Raw genomic sequence first — 19,397 nt, 5'->3', positions numbered from 1 at the left:
AGGGTCTTCTCTAATAATCCCAAGTCTCTAGAAAAATTAATTTCAGGCCCAAATTTTAAGGTTTTAAAATATACAGTCATTTCTAAAATTCCTTCATTTTTCACACCATTCAACAAAATGCTGCCCAAGTAAACAGGACCCTGTCACACCGCACAGCAGTCCCTCCTTACCATGGTTTCATTTCCTGAGGTTTCAGTTGCCCTTGGTCAGCCAAAGTCCAAAACTATGAAATGGAAAATTCCAGAAATTCATGTTATAAATTGCAAACTGTTCTGAGCAGTGTGATGAAACTTCACGTTGTCCCACTCCATCCCCCGGGAACATGAATCATGTCTGTCCAGAATGTCCACACCAGTGATGCCACACATTAGTCACTTAATAGACATCCTGAGTTTCAGATTCAAATAACATAGTACCGTATATATAGGATTCAGTACCATCTGAGGTTTGAGGCAACCGCTGGGGGTATTCAAATGTATTCCCCATGGATGAGAGACTACTGCACAGAAATGAGGTTCTTTCTAGAATGAGTTCAGGAAGCACAGAGTTTCTAAATAAATAGGAAAACTGTAGTATTCTAAAGAAATGTAGTGCTTAAGTGAGCAGCTAGGTGCTTTGGGAAGGTACATGAAACTTTTACAATTTTTGGATACATAGTAGTGTTACGTATTTATGGCATACATGTGATATTCTGATACAAGCATATGATGTGTAAGAATCAAATCAGGGTAACTGACTATCACTTCAAACATTTATCTTTTTTCTTTTTTTTTTTTTTTGAGACAGAATCTTGCTCTGTCACCCAGGCTGGAGGGTGGTGGCACAATCTTGACTCACTGCAACCTCTGCCTCCTGGGTTCAAGCAATCCTCCTGCGTTAGTCTCCTGAGTAGCTGGGACTATAGGCACACACCACCAAGCCTGGCCAAGTTTTGTATGTTTTGTAGAGTCAGGGTCTTGCTATGTTGCCCAGGCTGGTCTTGAAGTCCTGAGCTCAAATGATTCACCCACCTCAGCCTCCCAAAGTGCTGGGATTACAGGCCTGAGCCATGGCACCTGGCTCATTTATCATTTCTTTGTGTTAGGAACATTCCAATTCCACTCCTGTATTTTGAAAGTACAATAAATTTTTGTTAACTATAGTTGCTCTACTGTGCCACTGAACACCAGATCTTATTCCTTCTAACAGGATTTTTGTACCCAGGGAAGGTATTTCAATGGTGACAGACACACAGTGAGGTATATGTAAAGAAGGGCAAGCGTTAAAAGAGTGGAGTGGTGAGGAGGCTGCCCTTGCAAGTTGGCTCTCACTAGGGTAACAGAAATTGTCTGATGGGAAAAAGAGAGCTAAAAACCACACACACACACACACACACACACACACACACACACACACAGAGTAAAAGTGCCTCATCTGTCCGAGAAGTGAGGCGGCTACTGTCTTTTTCAATAAGTCTTCTTATCCAGCTCATGATGAAATTACCTGACTACTAACACTGGAGCTGCACCTTAAAGCAGAGTAATGAGTGTTTCTAGGAAGTGCTGCAGCTCTCTGAAGAAAAATAATTACATCAATATAATAATAAATAAATGACATTATTTCAAACACAACTACACATTGTTATACAAAGTTGTTTTTATTTCCCACCCCATGACCCAATCATTTGGCATTAAAACCGAAAAACAAGGCAAGAAAATCAAGAATAAAAAGTGAAGAAATTTTTGTATTATAATGTATTCAACCATTTGTTCTGATTATCTAAGAGAAAAAGACTATTAGGAAATCTAACTTCAACAGAAAAATTCAAAATGCTTCCAAAGAAAATCAGAAAACTGATCTGTTTAGCCAGAGACCAGTGGTTCACAGTGTTTGATTCCGTGGTTTTTAAATTCCAGGTCCTTGTCTCACCCTAATGTCCCACACTCCAAATGAAACCAGAAGTGCACCAACAACACCCATCCCTCCTCAACCTCTGCTGGGCACCGCAACAAACTAAAAACATTCTTGGTTTTCTTGGTTTAAGGAAATATTTTTTCTTTTTTTCTATATGCTAATCTTCTTTATATCATTTCAATTTTAGTATATGTGCTGCTGAAGTGAGCACATTTTAAGGATTTTTAAGCTAAAGTTTCTTTTCTCACACATTGTCATATAAAAGGGGTATTTCTGCTTTGTCCCCTCCCTGCCATCATACCAAAAAATAAATAAGTACATAAATACAAATTAGAAAAGGTTAAATAAGACTGGCTTTTAAAACCCAATAAAGCAAGATGAGACAGAACTAGGCCCAAAGGGACTGGGAGAAGATTCTAAAATGGAGGGGGGGAAAGAAAACAGAAAAAAACGGCTTTCCAAAAACACTGAAACCCATGGTGTGTGACAACTTTCTAAACCATCTGGACTTTGGTAGGAGTGTCACGTTTTCCAAAGCTGACTTCTGGAAATCTTAACCTGGATTCAGAAAAATTCCAGCAAAGTGAGCCAACAGCCAGGAAGAGGTTATTTTGCAAGAGAAAGGGGGTCACTCCATTTACAAACATATATAAATAGAAATAAAGGCCACACACTTGGGAGAAAAGCTCACTAAAAACTCCCACCCCAACCTGAACTTTCCTAGCTGCTAGATTTTTTCCACCTGTTAAAAAACTAAAAATTACTGAAGACCAGGCACAAAGAGCAAAAGAGCATGTGTATATTTGGGGGAGGAAGAAATCGACATGGTATGCTGGAAAGTTACCGAAAGCCATGGAAAAAGCTTCATCTGCACTCTTTCAAGAGGCCAAGGGAAGCCATTTTCAAATCCAACTCAAGTCACAGGACATCATCAATTCAATCCCCAGAAAGGATTTAGTCAGCAAGGGCCTACCTATGCCACAAACTGATTTTACTACACGCCTTGCACACCTGCCAGTAATAGCAGTATCTACTCGAAAACTTTGCTTCACAGACCTTCCACTGCCTTTCCCAGTTGCCTGAGTTATTCTCTTTAGGAAACATGTGATGACTTCATTAATTATCATCTCTGGCTCCAGAAATGGGAACCACTTGGTGGGCACAGCTTAGAAGTATAATGGCTGCTTCTGCAGGTTTCTGCAGCTCATGTTGGCTTTTTTTTTTTTTTTTTTTTTTTTGAGACAGAGTCTTGCTCTGTCACCAGGCTGGAGTGCAGTGGCACAATCTCAGCTCACTGAAACCTCCGCCTCCCGGATTCAAGGGATTCCCCTGCCTCAGCCTCCTGAGTAGCTGGGACTACAGGCGTGCACCACCACGCCAGGCTAATTTTTTTGTATTTTAGTAGAGATGGTGTTTTACCATGTTGGCCAGGATGGTCTCGATCTCCTGACCTCATGATCCACCCACCCTGGCCTCCCAAAGTGCTTGGACTACAGGTATGAACCACCGCGCCTGGCTGGAGGCTCTTAATGGTCCCCCAGAGTCACCTGCTCTACCTGCAGAGCGGCAGTACTACCGTAACTTGCTCTACATAGACAACAAGGCCATTTTCAGCTGTTACTTAGAAACTTACTTCTTGGCAATATTAGCTTTAAAAGACAAAAAAGAAATCTTATTCTACAGGGTTGGAGAAAGGGAAAATAACACAAAAGCCCACTTCAGTCTCCGTTGACTCTGCAATAGTCACAGCTGAGTTCAGAGGCTGCCTGTCTTCTCACCAGCCCATCTCCAGGCTGCGCAGTCACAGGAAGAACAGGTTCTCGCACAGCTGGATGGCTGGTTCATGATGCAGGATATGTCCTGACAGGAAAGCTAGCTTGTGGGCATACTTGCAAGGAGCTGGAACTCTGATGGTGCCAGGCCAATTCCAGTACATGTGGCACAGTTTGAAAGTCAGCCTGTAGGCCAAGAAGAATATATAATTCTCATCATCCTCCACCTTCAATTTGTGGCATGCAATACAATACAATACCCACAGGCATATGACACAGAGCACACCTTCCTGAAAACTGGGGAGCAGAGGAATACATGATGCAGCTTTTTAGAATCATTATTTTTAAGTGGACTTGTTTCTGTTCCCACTATTCATAAGTCAGACGACATGGGTAAATCTTCTCAATGTAGGCACTTCCCTGTGTGTTTTTTTTTTTTTTTTTTTTTTTTTAAGGCGGAGTCTTGCTCTGTTGCCCAGGCTGGAGTGCAATGGCGCAATCTCAGCTCACTGCAACCTCCTCCTCCCGGGTTCAAGAGATTCTCCCACCTCAGCCTCCCGAGTAGCTGGGATTACAGGCATGCGCCACCACGCCCGGCTAATTTTTCTATTTTTAGTAGAGATGGGGGTGAGGGGTTTGCCATGTTGGTCAGGCTGGTCTCAAACTCCTGGCCTCAGGTGATCCGCCCACCTCAACCTCCCAAAGTGCTGGGATTACAGGCAAGAGCCACCGCACCGGCCTCCTGTTTTTATAGGAAAACAAAGAGAAAATATTTCTTGTTTACAAGAAAAGGCTGGAGAAAGGTAAGTACCCTAGTGGAGTATTTACATCATCTGAACTCAATGACGTTGGGTCTCAAGTCTGACTGTATATCATAATCACCTGGAACAGATTTAAAAAATACAGATGCCTCAGAATATTTGGGGGGAAGCCTGGCATCAACATTTTTTAAAGCTCTTTAAGTAATTTTAATATAAAACCAGGATTTCTAATCACTCCTCAAAAAGACACCAGTATTGTCACAGATATGAAGAAGAAAGTCAAGAGGTAAATGTATTTGAGGGTGAAGAGTGAATCCATCTTAGCTAGCACGCCGGAATTATTTAAGAAAGAGAAAGAGTAAGTTACTGACGGGCCCACCTCTGCATATGATCAGGGCTCAGGTTTGCAGTGTTGAGAACACAGACATAATGCGTAGGAATGCCACAGCCCTGCCGTACATGATGGGCAAGAAGGTAGAAATCCACCCTAGGAAGGAAAAACCACAAATCAGTGATATGGTCGGATTCGGCCAGACAGAGCTGGCAAAGATCCTGGAGATCATTCTAGCTCCTTCGACTAAGGCTCAGAGAGGTCAAATGACTAGACCAAGGACACAGAGGCCAGGCCAGGATTAGAACCCAGGTCTCCTGACTCAAGAGGCTACTGAAGAATGGTGGTGCTGGTAGCAGGCTGGGTGCAGTGACTCACGCCTGTAATCCTAGCACTTTGGAAGGCTGAGGCAGGCAGATTCCTTGAGCCCAGGAGTTCAAGACCAGTCTGGGCAACATGGCAAGACCCTATCTTTACAAAAAATACAACAATTAGTTGGGCATATGCCTATTGTCCCAGCTACTCAGGAGGCTGAGGTGGAAGGATCACCTGGGCCTAAGGAGGTTGAGGCTGCAGTAAGCTGAGATTACATCACTGCACTCCAGTTTGGACGACAAAGCGAGACCCTGCCTCAAAAAGGAAAAAAAAAAAAAAAAAAAAATGGTGGTAGAAACTCCCTTATCTACCTTTAGAAGTTAAGCATACACTATCTTAGCAAAACAATGTATGCTCAACTTTACACTTAACAGGTAAAAGCTTTCTTGTTTTTAAATCTTTTTTTGTTTAGAGACAGAGTCTCTTTCTGTTGCCCAGGCTGGATTACAGTAGCCTGATCTGAGCTTACTGCAACCTCTGCCTCCTGGGTTCAAGTGATTCTCCTGTCTCAATCTCCTGAGTAGCTGGGATTACAGGCACACACCATCACACATGGTTAATTTTTGTATTTTTAGTAGACAGGGTTTTGCCATGTTGGCCAGGCTGGTCTTGAACTCCTGACCTCAGGTGATCTACCAGCCTCGGCCTCCCAAAGTGTTGGGATTACAGGTGTGAGCCACCGTGCCAGGCCCTTAAATATTTTTTAAAGCTTCATTCTTTTAATGGTAGCATCTCTGAGATTCTAGTCCACACCTCTCCAGGAAACCTCCCCATTCCAATACTCAGGAAAGTGATAACATCTCCAACTTATTCTTCCTCCAATACTACATATTTTACTCACTTACCACTCACAGCTTGTTATTGTATGATCTACCACAGTTCCAGGAGTAGGAGTCACAAAGTGCTGAGGAGCAGCCAGATATAGATTAGTGCTGATTTTCTTCTGAACTACAAACACCACCATCTTGGGCTGATAATTCTCAAAAGCCTCAAAACACTTCTGTAGTTGAGGAATCTCATAGTTGGCAACTGTCTTCAGTTGGCCATCAGACACTCCATCACGGTATACCACAATCTTCTCTGGTAGACAGTGGTTCACCTGAAATGACAGCCAGGATGTGGTGACTCACAGGGCCCTCAGGCTACGGACCACAGTCAGTGAGAGGCCTACTCACATTGTGCAACCTGGAGTCAGGGCAGATCCTTTTGCAGTTAGTCTCAAAGCTACTGTGCCTAGAGGGCAGGGAAAAAAAGCTTCTGATCATTTTTAGACTTCCTTGGGGTAGTAAAACACGCCTGGTGCAGCAAAGGTGTTATAAAACATGAAAGCAAAACAAGCAAGTTATGAGTCACACGCATATGGCTTATCCACAAACAATGCAAACAAGTTCAAAGGAATGGTGGGAAAACTACAGGCTGAATCAATTTTCCTTCTATTGGATTTAACACTAATAACTGTCTGGGCAAAGAATGAGGTAAAGTGTTAGAGAAATTCTAACATAAGACCACATATGCCACAGATCCGCCGCCATCAGATTTTTACCTATTGGCAACATCTCAAGTTGCTGACAAGTAAAAAGACCCTTTACTAAGTATTATCCTACAATCTGGTATGCTGTGAAACATTTTTACTGGAACTAAGTAATGAGCAAACAGCTAGATATGTGAATTGTCTATGGGTCCAAATTAAATTAAATGCTTGCTTGAATCAATTTGAAGAATACTTTTTTTCCCCATTTAGGGAATATAATCGTGTTCTACTGTGTTAAACTTCTTTTTTCTTTTTTTTTTTTTTTTGAGACGGAGTCTCGCTCTGTCGCCCAGGCTGGAGTGCTCACTACAAGCTCCGCCTCCTGGGTTCACGCCATTCTCTTGCCTCAGCCTCCAGAGTAGCTGGGACTACAGGCACCCACCATCATGCCCAGCTAATTTTTTGTATTTTTAGTAGAGACGGGGTTTCACTGCGTTAGCCAGGATGGTCTCGATCTCCTGACCTCATGATCCACCGGCCTTGGCCTCCCAAAGTGCTGGGATCACAGGCGTGAGCCACCACGCCCGGCAGGTGTTCAACTTCAATAATTCAAGAGGGGCCAGGCACGGTGGCTCACGCCTGTAATCCCAGCACAGTGGGAGGCCAAGGTGGGTGGATTACTTGAGGTCAGGAGTTCAAGACCAGCCTGGCCAACATGCTGAAATCCTGTCTCTACTAAAAATATAAAAAGTAGGCGGGCATGGTGGCGAGCACCTGTAATCCCAGCTACTTGGGAGGCTGAGGCAGGAGAATCACTTGAACCCAGGAGGTGGAGGTTGCAGCAAGCTGAGATTGTAACAAGAGCGAAACTCCATCTCGAAAAAAAATAAAATAATAATAAATTCAAGAGGATAAGTTCAGTTCAACTTAAAATGGAAGTTCCCTTTAAAAGTGCTTTAATTTAATTTGGTTTTGATTCTAGTGGAGTGTGGTTCATTCTAAGTTTGTGTTCACACTTACCCTCAAAAACCTAAATTATGGGCTGGGCACAAGTGGCTCACGCCTGTAATCCCAGCACTCTGGGAGACCAAGGTGGGTGGATCGCCTGAGGTCAGGAGTTCAAGACCACCCTGGCCAACATGGTGAAACTCTCGTCTCTACTGAAAATACAAAAATTAGTCAGGTGTGGTGGTGCACATCTATAGTCCCAGCTACTCAGGGGGCTGAGGCAGGAGAATTGCTTGAACATGGGAGGTGGAGGTTGCAGTGAGCCGAGACTGCACCATTGCACTCCAGCCTGGGTGACACAGCGAGACTCTGTCTCAAAAAACACAAAAACAAAAACAAACAAAAAAAACCACCCAAAAACCTAAATTATGAAGATATAAATTATATATATGTATGCACTGTTCCTTACAGGTTACACTACAAGAAAATGTGATTTCCAAGAATACTTTTAAAAAATAAGCACTTAGAATCCCTTTACAAAGTTCTGAGTTTCAATTTTTTCTTGTTTTTTTTTTTTTTTTTAAATAATTGAGGTCTCACTCTGTTGCTCAGGTTAGACTGCAGTGGTGCAATGATAGCCACTGCAGCTTCAAACTCCTAAGCTCAAGAGATTCTCCTGCCTCAGCCTGTCAAGTAGTTGGAATTACAGGTGCTTGTCGTTATGCCAGTTAATTAAATCAATTAATTTTTTTTGAAACAGAGTCTCGCTCTGTTGCCCAGGCTGGAGTGCAGTGAGGCAATCTTGACTTACTGAAATCTCTGCCTCCCGGGTTCATGCAATTCTTGGTCCTCAGCCTCTCAAGTAGCCGGGACTAGCTGGGACTACAGGTGTGCACCACCATGCCTGGCTAATTTTTGTATTCTTAGCAGAGACGGGGTTTTGCCATGTTGGGCAGGCTGGTCTCAAACTCCTGACCTCAGGTCATCCGCCTACCTTGGCCTCCCAAAGTGCTGGGATTACAAGCATGAGCTACTGCGCCCGACCTAATTTTATTTTAAAACATTTAGAACTTTGGGAGGCCGAGATGGGCGGATCATGAGGCCAGGAGATGGAGACCATCCTGGCTAACACACAGTGAAGCTCTGTCTCTACTAAACATATGAAAAAATTAGCCGGGCATTGTGGCTGGTACCTGTAGTCCCAGCTACTCGGGAGGCTGAGGCGGGAGAATGGTGTGAACCCGGGAGGTGGAGCTTGCAGTCAGCCGAGATCACGCCACGGCACTCCAGCCTGGGCGACAGAGCAAGACTCTGCCTAAAAAAAAAAAAAAAAAAAAAAACTTTAGAGACGGGTCTCACTATGTTGCCCAGGCTGGTCTCAAACTCCTGGCCTCAGGTGATCCTCCTCCCTCAGCCTCCCAAAGTGCTGAGATTACAGGAATGAGCCACCACTTCTGGCCCAGAATTTCAAATATTTTATTAATGACCCCCTTTCCTAAGAAGCCTCAAGCACTACATTTACAAGTATGTAATTCATCCTCACAGTCTCAGATTGCCCCAGTTTATGATACCTTTATTTTTTTTGAGATGGGGTGTCACTCTCTTGCCCAGGCTGGAGTGCAGTGGCACCATCTCTGCTCACTGCAACCTCCACCTCCCGGGCTCAAGCCATCCCTCCTGCCTCAGCCTCCTGAGTAGCTGGGACTATAAGTGTGTGCCACCATGCCTAGCTAACTTTTGTATTTTTTGTAGAGACAGAGGTTTCACCATGTTGCCCAGGCTAGTCTCGAACTCCTGGACTCAGTGATATGCCTGCCTTGGCCTCCCAAAGTGCTCAGATTACAGGTGTGAGATACCACACCTGGCCTGTAGTACCTTTAAAATTGTTTTTTGGCTTTCCAGCATCTACTCCATGTTTTCTCAGTAATAGCACTTGAGTTTCCTCCTGTCTGGTGGGACTATTAGTTAACGTGCCCTAACCCAACCCAAGGCTTCCCAACCTGTCACTACTACTGACATTTGTGGGTGGATAATTCTTCATCCTAGAGGGCTGTCCTGTGCACTGCAGAATCCACATTTAACATCATCCTTGGCCTCTATCCACTAAATGCCAGGAGCAATCTCTTACCCTTATAACTAAAAATGCCTTTATATATCACCCGCTGGGAGGACAAAATTGCTCCCAGTTGAGAACCACTTCACTAACCAAAGGATGTGTAGATGACTCAAGCCACACCAACAGACTGCTCCTCCCTTGCTCTCCATCTTGAGTAGGGAATGAAAAACAGTGGAGTTTGACCCTTCAGTGGCAGTACCCCTTCAGGCCCCTGCTTCTGAAACCCCAGGACTTAGCCTGAATCATGCCCATTTTCCAGCCAGGGGCTCCACCTTCTCATCAATCCTCTGAGACTCTGCAGGATCTTGCCAATTTCTATTCTGCTCAAGTTACCAGTTCCTGTTAATTCCCAAAGACTACTAACTGACTCGCTGTGTTAAAAGGTAGATAACCCAGGAGCTCAGATCTGGAAGAAACCCTCATTTGACAGACAAGGAAACAGAGAGTACACTGGATTTTGGATCAGGAGACCTTGGGACTGAGTCTGACTCTGCTGCTTCTTTAGCTATGACCTTCAGGACTCAGTTTCTTCAGTTGAAAAGTGAAGAAAAATGATCACCTCACCTTCTCAGGGTTGTTAAAAGGGATAAAGTAAAATCTTAATATATATACACATATATATATGTATATATACTGTACACAAAAGTTGAGACTGAGCTAGATCAAGGATATACAGATATGCCGAAACACAAAGAAGGGACTTAAAAAATCAATAGAGTGAGAAATAGAGGGCCGGGCACAGTGTGACTCATGCCTGTAATCTCAGCACTTTGGGAGGCTAAGGCAGGCGGATCACATGAGGTCAGCAGTTTGAGACCAGCCTGGGCAACATGGTGAAACCCCGTCTCTACTAAAAATACAAAAATAAGCCAGGCATGGTGGCGTGCACCTATGTAATCCCAGCTTGGGTGGTTGAGGCAGAAAAATCGCTTGAACCCGGAGGACAGAGGTTGCAGTGAGCGGAGTTTGTGCCTCTGCACTCCAGCCTGGATGACACAGTGAGATTCCATCTCAAAAAAAAAAAAAAAAGAAAAATAGAAATCAAATTTGACTTTGGTAATTATTGACATCACCTCCTTCTTTAACATTTGCCAACCAACCACCGAGTTCAAGGTACCACACTCAGGCCCATGTAGGCCTCTAACAGAACTGAAAGGAATCAAGGAGCTGAAAAATCTAAAAATAATCAACAATGTTAAGGTGTCTAGGTCATCCAGTCTATTTTCTTCATTTTATAAGTTATAAAACTATGGTTGAGGGAGGAGTCAGAATATAAGACAAATTACAAGGCTGAAACATAACTCCTAAACGTGTTTTTTCTTTTCCTTTTTTGAGACAGGGTCTTGCTCTATCACACAACCTCCTGGGCTCAAGCGATCCTCCTGACTCAGCCTCCTGAGCAGCTGGGACTATAAGGATAGCTGGGACTACAGGAATGTGCCATCAAACCCAGTTAATTTTTTTATTTATAGTAGAGACAAAGTCTCAATATGTTGTCCAGGTTGGAACTCCTAAATGTATGTTACAAAAACCACTTCAGTAATCAGTAGACACATGAAACAGTAAGTACTGAATGCTCTTGAAAGCAAGACTGTGCTTATTAATCTTGGTATCCCTTGGGCAAGGGTCAGTTAGGCAAAAAATATCTGCTGAGTGTTTGAGATGTTTTTATGTGTGGCTCTATTCATTCACGGAACAATACTTCGTGTCCACTAGATATGACCCATTGTATTTATCTCGGAAAATTAAAACATTATTATTATTTTTGAGATGGAGTCTCGCTCAGTCACCCAGGCTAGAATGCAATGGCATGATCTAGGCTCACTGCAACCTCTGCCTCCCAGGTTCAAGTGATTCTCCTGCCTCAGCTCCCCGAGTAGCTGGGATTACAGACACCCGCCATCATGCTTGGCTAATTTTTGTATTTTTAGTAGAGATGGGGTTTCGCCATGTTGCCCAGGCCGGTCTCGAACTCCTGACCTCAAGTGATGTGCCTCACTGTCTCAGCCTCCGAAAGTGCTGGGATTATTACAGGCGTGGGCCACCGCGCTCAGCTAAAACATTATTTTAATACAATCCAGATCCTCACGGAACTCAAAAAGGGGAGGCAGGGAGGCAGACACATAAAGTAAATGCCCTCATTATAAATAACATAATAAAGATATAAATAAGCTTTGGCAGCAGAGGAGTGTAAGAGATTTGCTCCCTAGAGGGAGAAATGTGTCAGGAAAAGGCATAAAGAACGAGTTGGCCGGGCACGGTGGCTCATGCCTGTAATCCCAGCACTCTGGGAGGCCGAGGTGGGCAGATCACCTGAGGTCACCAGCCTGAGTTCGAGACCAGCCTGGCCAACACGGCAAAACCCCAACTCTACTAAAAATACAAAAATTAGCCAGGCATGGTGGCGGGTGCCTGTAATCCCAGCTACCGGGAGGCTGGAGGAGAACTACCAACCCCGAGGCGGGAGGGTGCAGTGAGCCAAGATCACACCACTGCTCTCCAGCCTGGGCAACAGAGAATGACTCTGTCTCAAAAAAAAAAAAAAAAGGCTGGCAGCAGTGGCTCACCGCCTCTGTAATCCTAGCACTTTGGGAGGCCATGGGTGGATCACGAGGTCAGGAGATTGAGACCATCCTGGCTAACATGGTGAAACCCCATCTCTACTAAAAATACAAAAATACTAGCCGGGCACGGTGGCAAGTGCCTATAGTCCCAGCTACTCGGGAGGCTGAGGCAGGTGAATGGTGTGAACCTGGGAGGCGGAGCTTGCAGTGAGCTGAGAGCACACCACTGCACTCCAGCCTGGGCGACAGAATAAGACTCCGTCTCAAAAAAAAAAAAAATCTGTTAACATGCTGAATTGATTGATTGATTGACTGAGACAAGGTCTTGCTCTGTTGCCCAGGTTGGAGTAAAATGGTGTGATGATGGCTCACGCAGTCTTAACGTCCTGAACTCAAGCAATCCTCCAACCCCAGCCTCCTGAGTAGCTGAGACTACAGGGATACACTACCATGACCAGCTAACCTAAACAATTTTTTATACATATGAGGTCTCACTGTGTTGTCCAGGCTGGTCTTGAACTCCTGGGCTCAAGTGTTCCTCCTACCTCAGCCTCCCAATGTGTTGGGATTACAGCCACGAGCCACTTTGCCAACTAAAAATCTTCCTTAGAGATGGGTCTTGCTATGTTGCCCAAGCCGGTTTCAAACTCCTGGACTCAAAAGATCCTACCACCTCAGCCTCCTGAGTAGCTGAAACTACAGGCATGCACCACTATGCCTGGCTTATTGTGATTTCTAAGTAAATTAATAAACATTGAAAATTTTACCTTCTAATATGCTAATTATTGACAGATATGTATCCATATAAATAAAAACTCTTTGGGGGCCTTCAATAATATTTAAGAATATAAAGGGGCCCTAATATCAAACATTTTGAGAACTCCTGAACTAGAGATACAAATCTAAATACAGATATTAAATTAAATAAATCACATGTGAGCTTAAGATTATCTGGGGGGCTTCAGGTGGTGAACCATGAATTCTGAGAAGCCCCACAACTCAGGACATGTGGAAAAGGTGGGCAAAATATGAAAACATGTAGTTTGTGAAGGCCTTAGATGCGGCACAGCATCAGAGGAGGAAGGACAGGGCCCAGGGGAAATCAGCCAAGCATGCCAAGGCATTCCTCCCTGGCAGGGCTGCTGATTCCACCATGGGAACTAAAAAGCTGTCAGGTGGAGGAGTGCTTTTTACTTTGAACAGCTTCACTGAAATATAGTTTGATATACCATAAAACTCATCCTTTTATTTACTTTACTATTATTATTTTTAGAGACAAGGTCTTACTCTGTCGCCCAGGCCTGAGTACAGTGGTGTGATCATAGCTCACTACAGCTTTCAACTCCTGGCCTCAAGCAATACTCACACTTTGGCCTCCCAAAGCTCTGGGATTACAGATGTGAGCCAGCATGCCTGGCCAAACTCATCCACTTAAACTATACAATTCAAAGTTTTTTTATACTTTCAGAATTTTGAAACCATCACCACTATTTAATTTTAGAACATATTCATCACTCCGGCTGGGCCTAGTGGCTCACACCTGTAATTCCAGTACTTTGGGAGGCTGAGGTGGGCAGATCACGAAGTCAGGAGATCAAGACCATCCTGACTAACACGGTGAAACCCAGTCTCTAATTTAAAAAAATACAAAAAATTAGCCAGGCGTAGTGATGGGTGCCTGTAGTCCCAGCTACTCAGGAAGCTGACGCAGGAGAATGGCGTGAACCCAGGAGGCGGAGCTTCAGGGAAGCGAGGACCGACCGACTGCCCGCAATCCAGGGGAAAAGAGGGAGCCCCACCCCAAAAAAAAAAAAAAAAAAAAAAGAACATATTCACCACCCCGAAAGGTAATCCCTTATCTACTGGCAGTCACTCCCCCAGTGCCTCCTTGACTCCTGGAACCTACTAATGTGTTTTGTCTTCATGGGTTGGACTATACTACACAAATAAAATCATAAACGGTTTATGTTTTTTTTTGAGACCGAGTCTTGCTCTGTCACCCAGGCTGGAGTGCAGTGGCCGGATCTCGGCTCACTGCAAGCTCTGCCTCTCGGGTTCACGCCATTCTCCTGCCTCAGCCTCCCGAGTAGCTGGTACTACAGGCGCCCGCCACCTTGCCCGGCTAGTTTTTTGTATTTTTTAGTAGAGACGGGGTTTCACCTTGTTAGCCAGGATGGTCTCGATCTCCTGACCTCGTGATCCGCCCGTCTCGGCCTCCCAAAGTGCTGGGATTACAGGCTTGAGCCACCGCACCCGGCCACGGTTTATGTTTAAATAATTTGACTGAACATACTGTTTTCACAGTTCATCCATGTTGTAGTATTTCTCAGTCCTTCATTCCTTATTACAGAATAATATTCCATTGTATGCATATGTCACATTTTGTCCATTCATCAGTCTGTGGACATTTGTGGATTTTTAAGATTTCATTTTATTTTTGAGACAGAGTCTTGCTCTGTCGCCCAGGCTGGAGTGCAGTGGTGTGATCTCAGCTCACTGCAACCTCTGCCTTCCAGGTTCAAGCGATTCTCTTGCCTCAGCCTCCCTAGTAGCTGAGATTACGGATGCACACCACCATGCCTGGCTGATTGTTTTCATATTTTTAGTAGAGATGCAGCTTCGCCATGTTTCCCAGGTTGGTCTCGAACCCCTGGCCTCGAGTGATCCGCCTGCCTCAGCCTCCCAAAGTGCTGGGATTATAGGTGTGAGTCACTGCACCTGGCCCATTTGTATTATTTCAATTTCTGGTCATTATGAATAATGTTGCTATGAACATCTGTGTATAAGTTTTTGTGTGGACTTATGTTTTCAATTTTCTTGGGTACACACCTAGGACTAGAATTCTTGGGTCATGTGGTAAATCTGTTTAACTTTGATTTTTATTTTATTTTACACATGGAGTCTATGTTGCCCTGGTTGGAGTACTGTGGCTATTTACAGGTGTGATCATCACATACTACAGCTTTAAACTCCTGGGTTCAAGTGACCCTCCCACCTTATCTTTAAGAGTAGCTGGGACCACAGGCTTGCACCTCCAGGCCCGGCATGTTTAACTTTTTAAGGAACTGCCCAACTGTTTTCCAACGCAGCTGCACTATTTTACAATCCCATTACCAATCTATGAAGTTTCCAATTTCTCCATGTCCTGGACAACACTTTTATTACTTGTCTTTTAAATTTTATCCTCTGCCCCTCCAGGTTTTTAAGCAATTCTCTGCCTCAGCCTCCGGAGTAACTGGGATTACAGGTGTGTGCCACCATGCCCGGCTAATTTTTTTGTATTTTTTAGTAGAGACGGGGTTTCACCATCTTGGCCAGGCTGGTCTTGAACTCCTGACCTCGTGATCCACCAACCTCAGCCTCCCAAAGTGCTGGGATTACAGGCGTGAGCCACCGCGCCCGGCTACTTAATCTTTCCTTTTAAAAGATCTTACTCTGTCACCAAGGCTGGAGTGCAGCAGCACAATCGCAGCTCATTGCAGCCTTGACCTCCCAGGCTCAAGCCATCTTCCCACTTCAGCCTTCTGAGTAGCTGGGTCCACAGATGTGCAATGTGCACCATCATGCCCAGGTAATTTATTTTCATTATTTATTTATTTATTTTATTTATTTTTTTGAGACGGAGTCTCGCTCTGTCACCCAGGCTGGAGCGCAATGGCACGATCTCGGCTCACTGCAAGCTCTGCCTCCCAAGTTCATGCCATTCTCCTGCCTCAGCATCCCAAGTAGCTGGGACTACAGACGTCTACCACCATGCCCAGCTACTTTTTGTATTTTTAGTAGAGACGGGGTTTCACCATGTTGGCCAGGATGGTCTCCATCTCTTGACCTCATGATCCACCCACCTTGGACTCCCAAAGTGTTGGGATTACAGGCGTGAGCCACCGCGCCCAGCCATTTTTTATTTTTGTAGAGATAGGGGTCGACCAATGTGGCCCAGGCAGTCTCAAACTCCTGGGCACAAGCAATCCTCCCACCTTGACCTCACAAAGAGCTGGGATTACAGGCATGAGCCATCATGCCTGGCCTCTTTTAAATTTTTGACATCCTCGTGCATATGATGTGGTACCTCATGGTGTGTCCGTGCGTTCTTAAATTAAGAGACTATTTTTTAGAGGAATTTTCAAGTTTACAAGAAAACCTGAGGCAATAGTACAGAGTTCCCATATGCCTTCCTCCCACCTCCTATTCCCATCCATAAACAGTTTCCCCTTTTGTTATCATATTGCATTACATTTGCTACAACTGATTACTAAATGTTGACACTTTAACTATAGTCCAGTTTACATATGTGTTGTACAGTTCTATGGGTTTTGACAAATACATGTTAGCTAGTTTCACTGCCCTAAAAGTCCTGTGTGCCACCTATTCCTTTCTTCCCCTCCCAAACCACTGACAGTCACTTTTTACTGTCTCCACATTTGTGCCTTTTCTAGAATGCCATTTATCATATGGCTGGAATCATATATAGCCTTTTCAGATTACCATCTTTCACTGAGCAATATGTATTTAAGATTCCTCCATGTCTTTTCATGGCTCAATGGCTTATCTCTTTTAACACAATTAATATTCCTTTGTCTGGATGCATGACAGTTTATCCACTCACCTACTGAAGGACATTTCTGTTTCCAAGTTCTGGCAATAATGAATAAAGTTGCTATAAACATTCACGTGCAAGTTTTTGTGTGGGATTAAGTTTTCAACTTATTTGGGAAAACATCAAGGAGCGTGACTGCTGGTATGTGTACGTAAGCACATATTAGTTTAGTAATTAGCTGCCAAACTGTTTTCCAAAGTGGTTGTACCACTTTCATTCTCACCAGCAGTCAATGAGCATTCCTGTGGCTCCACACCCTCACCAGCATTTGGCATTACCAGTTTTTGAATTCTGGTCATTTACAGGTGTGTAGTGGTATCTCATTGTTTTAATTTGCAGTTCCCTAAGGGCATGTGATATTGAACATCTGCTTGTATGCTAATTTGCCATCTCTCTATTTTTGAGATGGAGTCTCGCTCTATCACCCAGCTTGGAGTGCAGCAGTGCAATCTCAGCTCACTGCAACCTCTGCCTCCTTAGTTCAAGCGATTCTCCTGCCTCAGCCTCTTGAGTAGCTGGGATTGATTACAGGCATGTGACACCATGCCTGGCTTTTTTTTTTTTTGAGATGGAGTTTCGCTCTTGTTGCTCAGGCTGGAATGCAATGGTACAATCTCGGCTCACCGCAGCCTCTGCCTCTCAGGTTCAAGCGATTCTCCTGCCTCAGCCTTCCCGAGCAGCTGCGATTACAGGCATGTGCCACCACGCCTGGCTAATTTTGTATTTTTAGTAGAGACAGGGTTTCTCCATGTTGGTCAGGTTGGTCTTGAACTCCCTACCTCAGGTGATCAGCCCACCTCAGCCCCTCCCAAAGTGCTGGGATTGCAGGTGTGAGCCACCGCGCCCAGCCGTATTTTTAGTAGAGATGGGGTTTCACCACGTTGCTCAGGCTGGCCTCAAACTCCTGGCCTCGTGATCTGCCTGCCTCATCCTCCCAAAGTGCTGGGATTACAGATGTGAACCACCACATCTGTCCTTACCTATCTATACACTTTGGTGAGATGTCTGTTCAGGTCTTTTGCTCATTTTCTAATTGGGTTGTTCATTTTCTTACTGTTGAGTTTTAAGAGTTCTTTGTATACTTTATATCAGTTCTTCATCAGATACGTGTTTTGCAAATATTTCCTCCTAACCATGGCTTGTCCTTTCATTCTCTTATCAGTGTTTCCCAGCAGTTTTTAATTTCGATGAATTTTCGATGAAAATTTATCAATTTTTCCTTTCATGGGCTTTTGACATCATACCTAAAAAGTAATCACCAAACTCAAAGTCACCTAGATTTTCTATGTTATCTTCTGTAAGTTTTATAGTTTTGCATTTTAAACATATGTCTATAATTTTAGTTTTTGCAAAAGGTGTATGGTCTATGCATGGAGTTTTTTGCATGTAGGTGGCTACTTGTTCCAGCACCATTTTTTTTTGACGGAGTCTCGCTCTGTCGCCCAGGCTGGAGTGCAGTGGCCAGATCTCAGCTCACTGCAAGCTCCGCCTCCCGGGTTCACGCCATTCTCCTTCCTGCCTCAGCCTCCCGAGTAGCTGGGACTACAGGTGCCTGCCACCTCGCCCGGCTAGTTTTTTTGTATTTTGTAGTAGAGATGGGGTTTCACCGTGTTAGCCAGGATGGTCTCGATCTCCTGACCTCGTGATCCGCCCATCTCGGCCTCCCAAAGTGCTGGGATTACAGGCTTGAGCCACCGCGCCTGGCCACTCCAGCACCATTTTTTGAAAAGACCACTGTTTTTCCACTGACTTGCCTTTGTTCCTTTATCAAAAATCACTTGACTATACTTGTGTGGGTCTATTTCTGGGCTTTCTATTCTGTTCCACTTAGCTGTCTTTTCATCATACCACACAATCTTGATTACCGTAGTTTTTACAGTAAGTCTTTAGGCTGGGCAGTATCAGACCTCTGCAGTACTGTGTTGGCTATCCTGTGTCTTTACCTCTCCATATAAACCTTAGAATCAAGTTTGTTGATATCCACAAAATCACTTGCTGGGATTTTGAGTAAGATTGCATTGAATCTAGCAATCAAAGTTGGGAAGAATTGACATCCTAATGATATCGAGTCTTCCTATCAATGAATACAGAATCTCTCTCCATTTTTAAGATATTCTTTGATTTTTTACATCAGTTTTGTAGTTTTCCATGTGTACATCTTGTATGTAATTTGTTAGGCTGAAACCAAAGCACTCCATTTTCTTCTGCTAATACAAACATTTATCATCTAAAATTTCAAATTCTGATTGTTCATTGTTGGTACACAGAAATGAAATTGACTTTTTTTTTTTTAAAGCAATAGCCTTTTGTATAACTGTGTATCCTACAACCTTGCAATTCCCACTTACTAATTCTAGCAGGGGTTTTTTTGTTGTTGGTTTCTTGGGATTTTCTACATAGACAATCAGGCTATCTGTAAAGATAGTTTTGTTTTCTCCTTCCCCATCTGCAAGGCTTTAATTTCCTTTTCTTACTGCATTAGCTAGGACTTCCAGCATGAAGCTGATTAAAAGTAGTGATAAAGACTATAGCATCTATCTTAGGGGGAAAGCATCTAGTTTTTCACAAT

The 19,397-nt window shown here is 44.0% G+C and overlaps 1 protein-coding gene across 4 annotated transcripts in view; it reads right to left on the bottom strand.

The window, feature by feature from the left end:
• Positions 1–1,617: 1,617 nt before the first annotated feature.
• The window catches only part of PIWIL2 (piwi like RNA-mediated gene silencing 2), an 89,345-nt gene continuing 71,565 nt past the window's right edge, over positions 1,618–19,397 (bottom strand). For 2 of the 4 annotated variants that reach the window (XM_021942109.2, XM_021942108.2), the window contains exons 21-23: positions 5,978–6,231; positions 4,806–4,913; positions 2,321–3,851 (exon numbers count right to left, since the gene is read on the bottom strand). In XM_021942109.2, the coding sequence (XP_021797801.1) occupies positions 3,695–3,851; positions 4,806–4,913; positions 5,978–6,231 (519 nt within the window). In that variant the 3' untranslated portion in view covers positions 2,321–3,694. Of the gene's footprint in view, positions 3,852–4,805; positions 4,914–5,977; positions 6,232–19,397 lie in introns of all 4 variants that reach the window. The other 2 variants (XM_017961856.3, XM_021942110.2) reach the window with 2 other exon arrangements.

This window comes from Papio anubis, chromosome 8 (assembly GCF_008728515.1).
Source record: "Papio anubis isolate 15944 chromosome 8, Panubis1.0, whole genome shotgun sequence".
Classification (NCBI taxonomy): domain Eukaryota; kingdom Metazoa; phylum Chordata; class Mammalia; order Primates; family Cercopithecidae; genus Papio; species Papio anubis.
The sequence above is the reverse complement of the archived record's forward strand: the minus strand, read 5'-3'. Positions and strand labels throughout refer to the sequence as shown.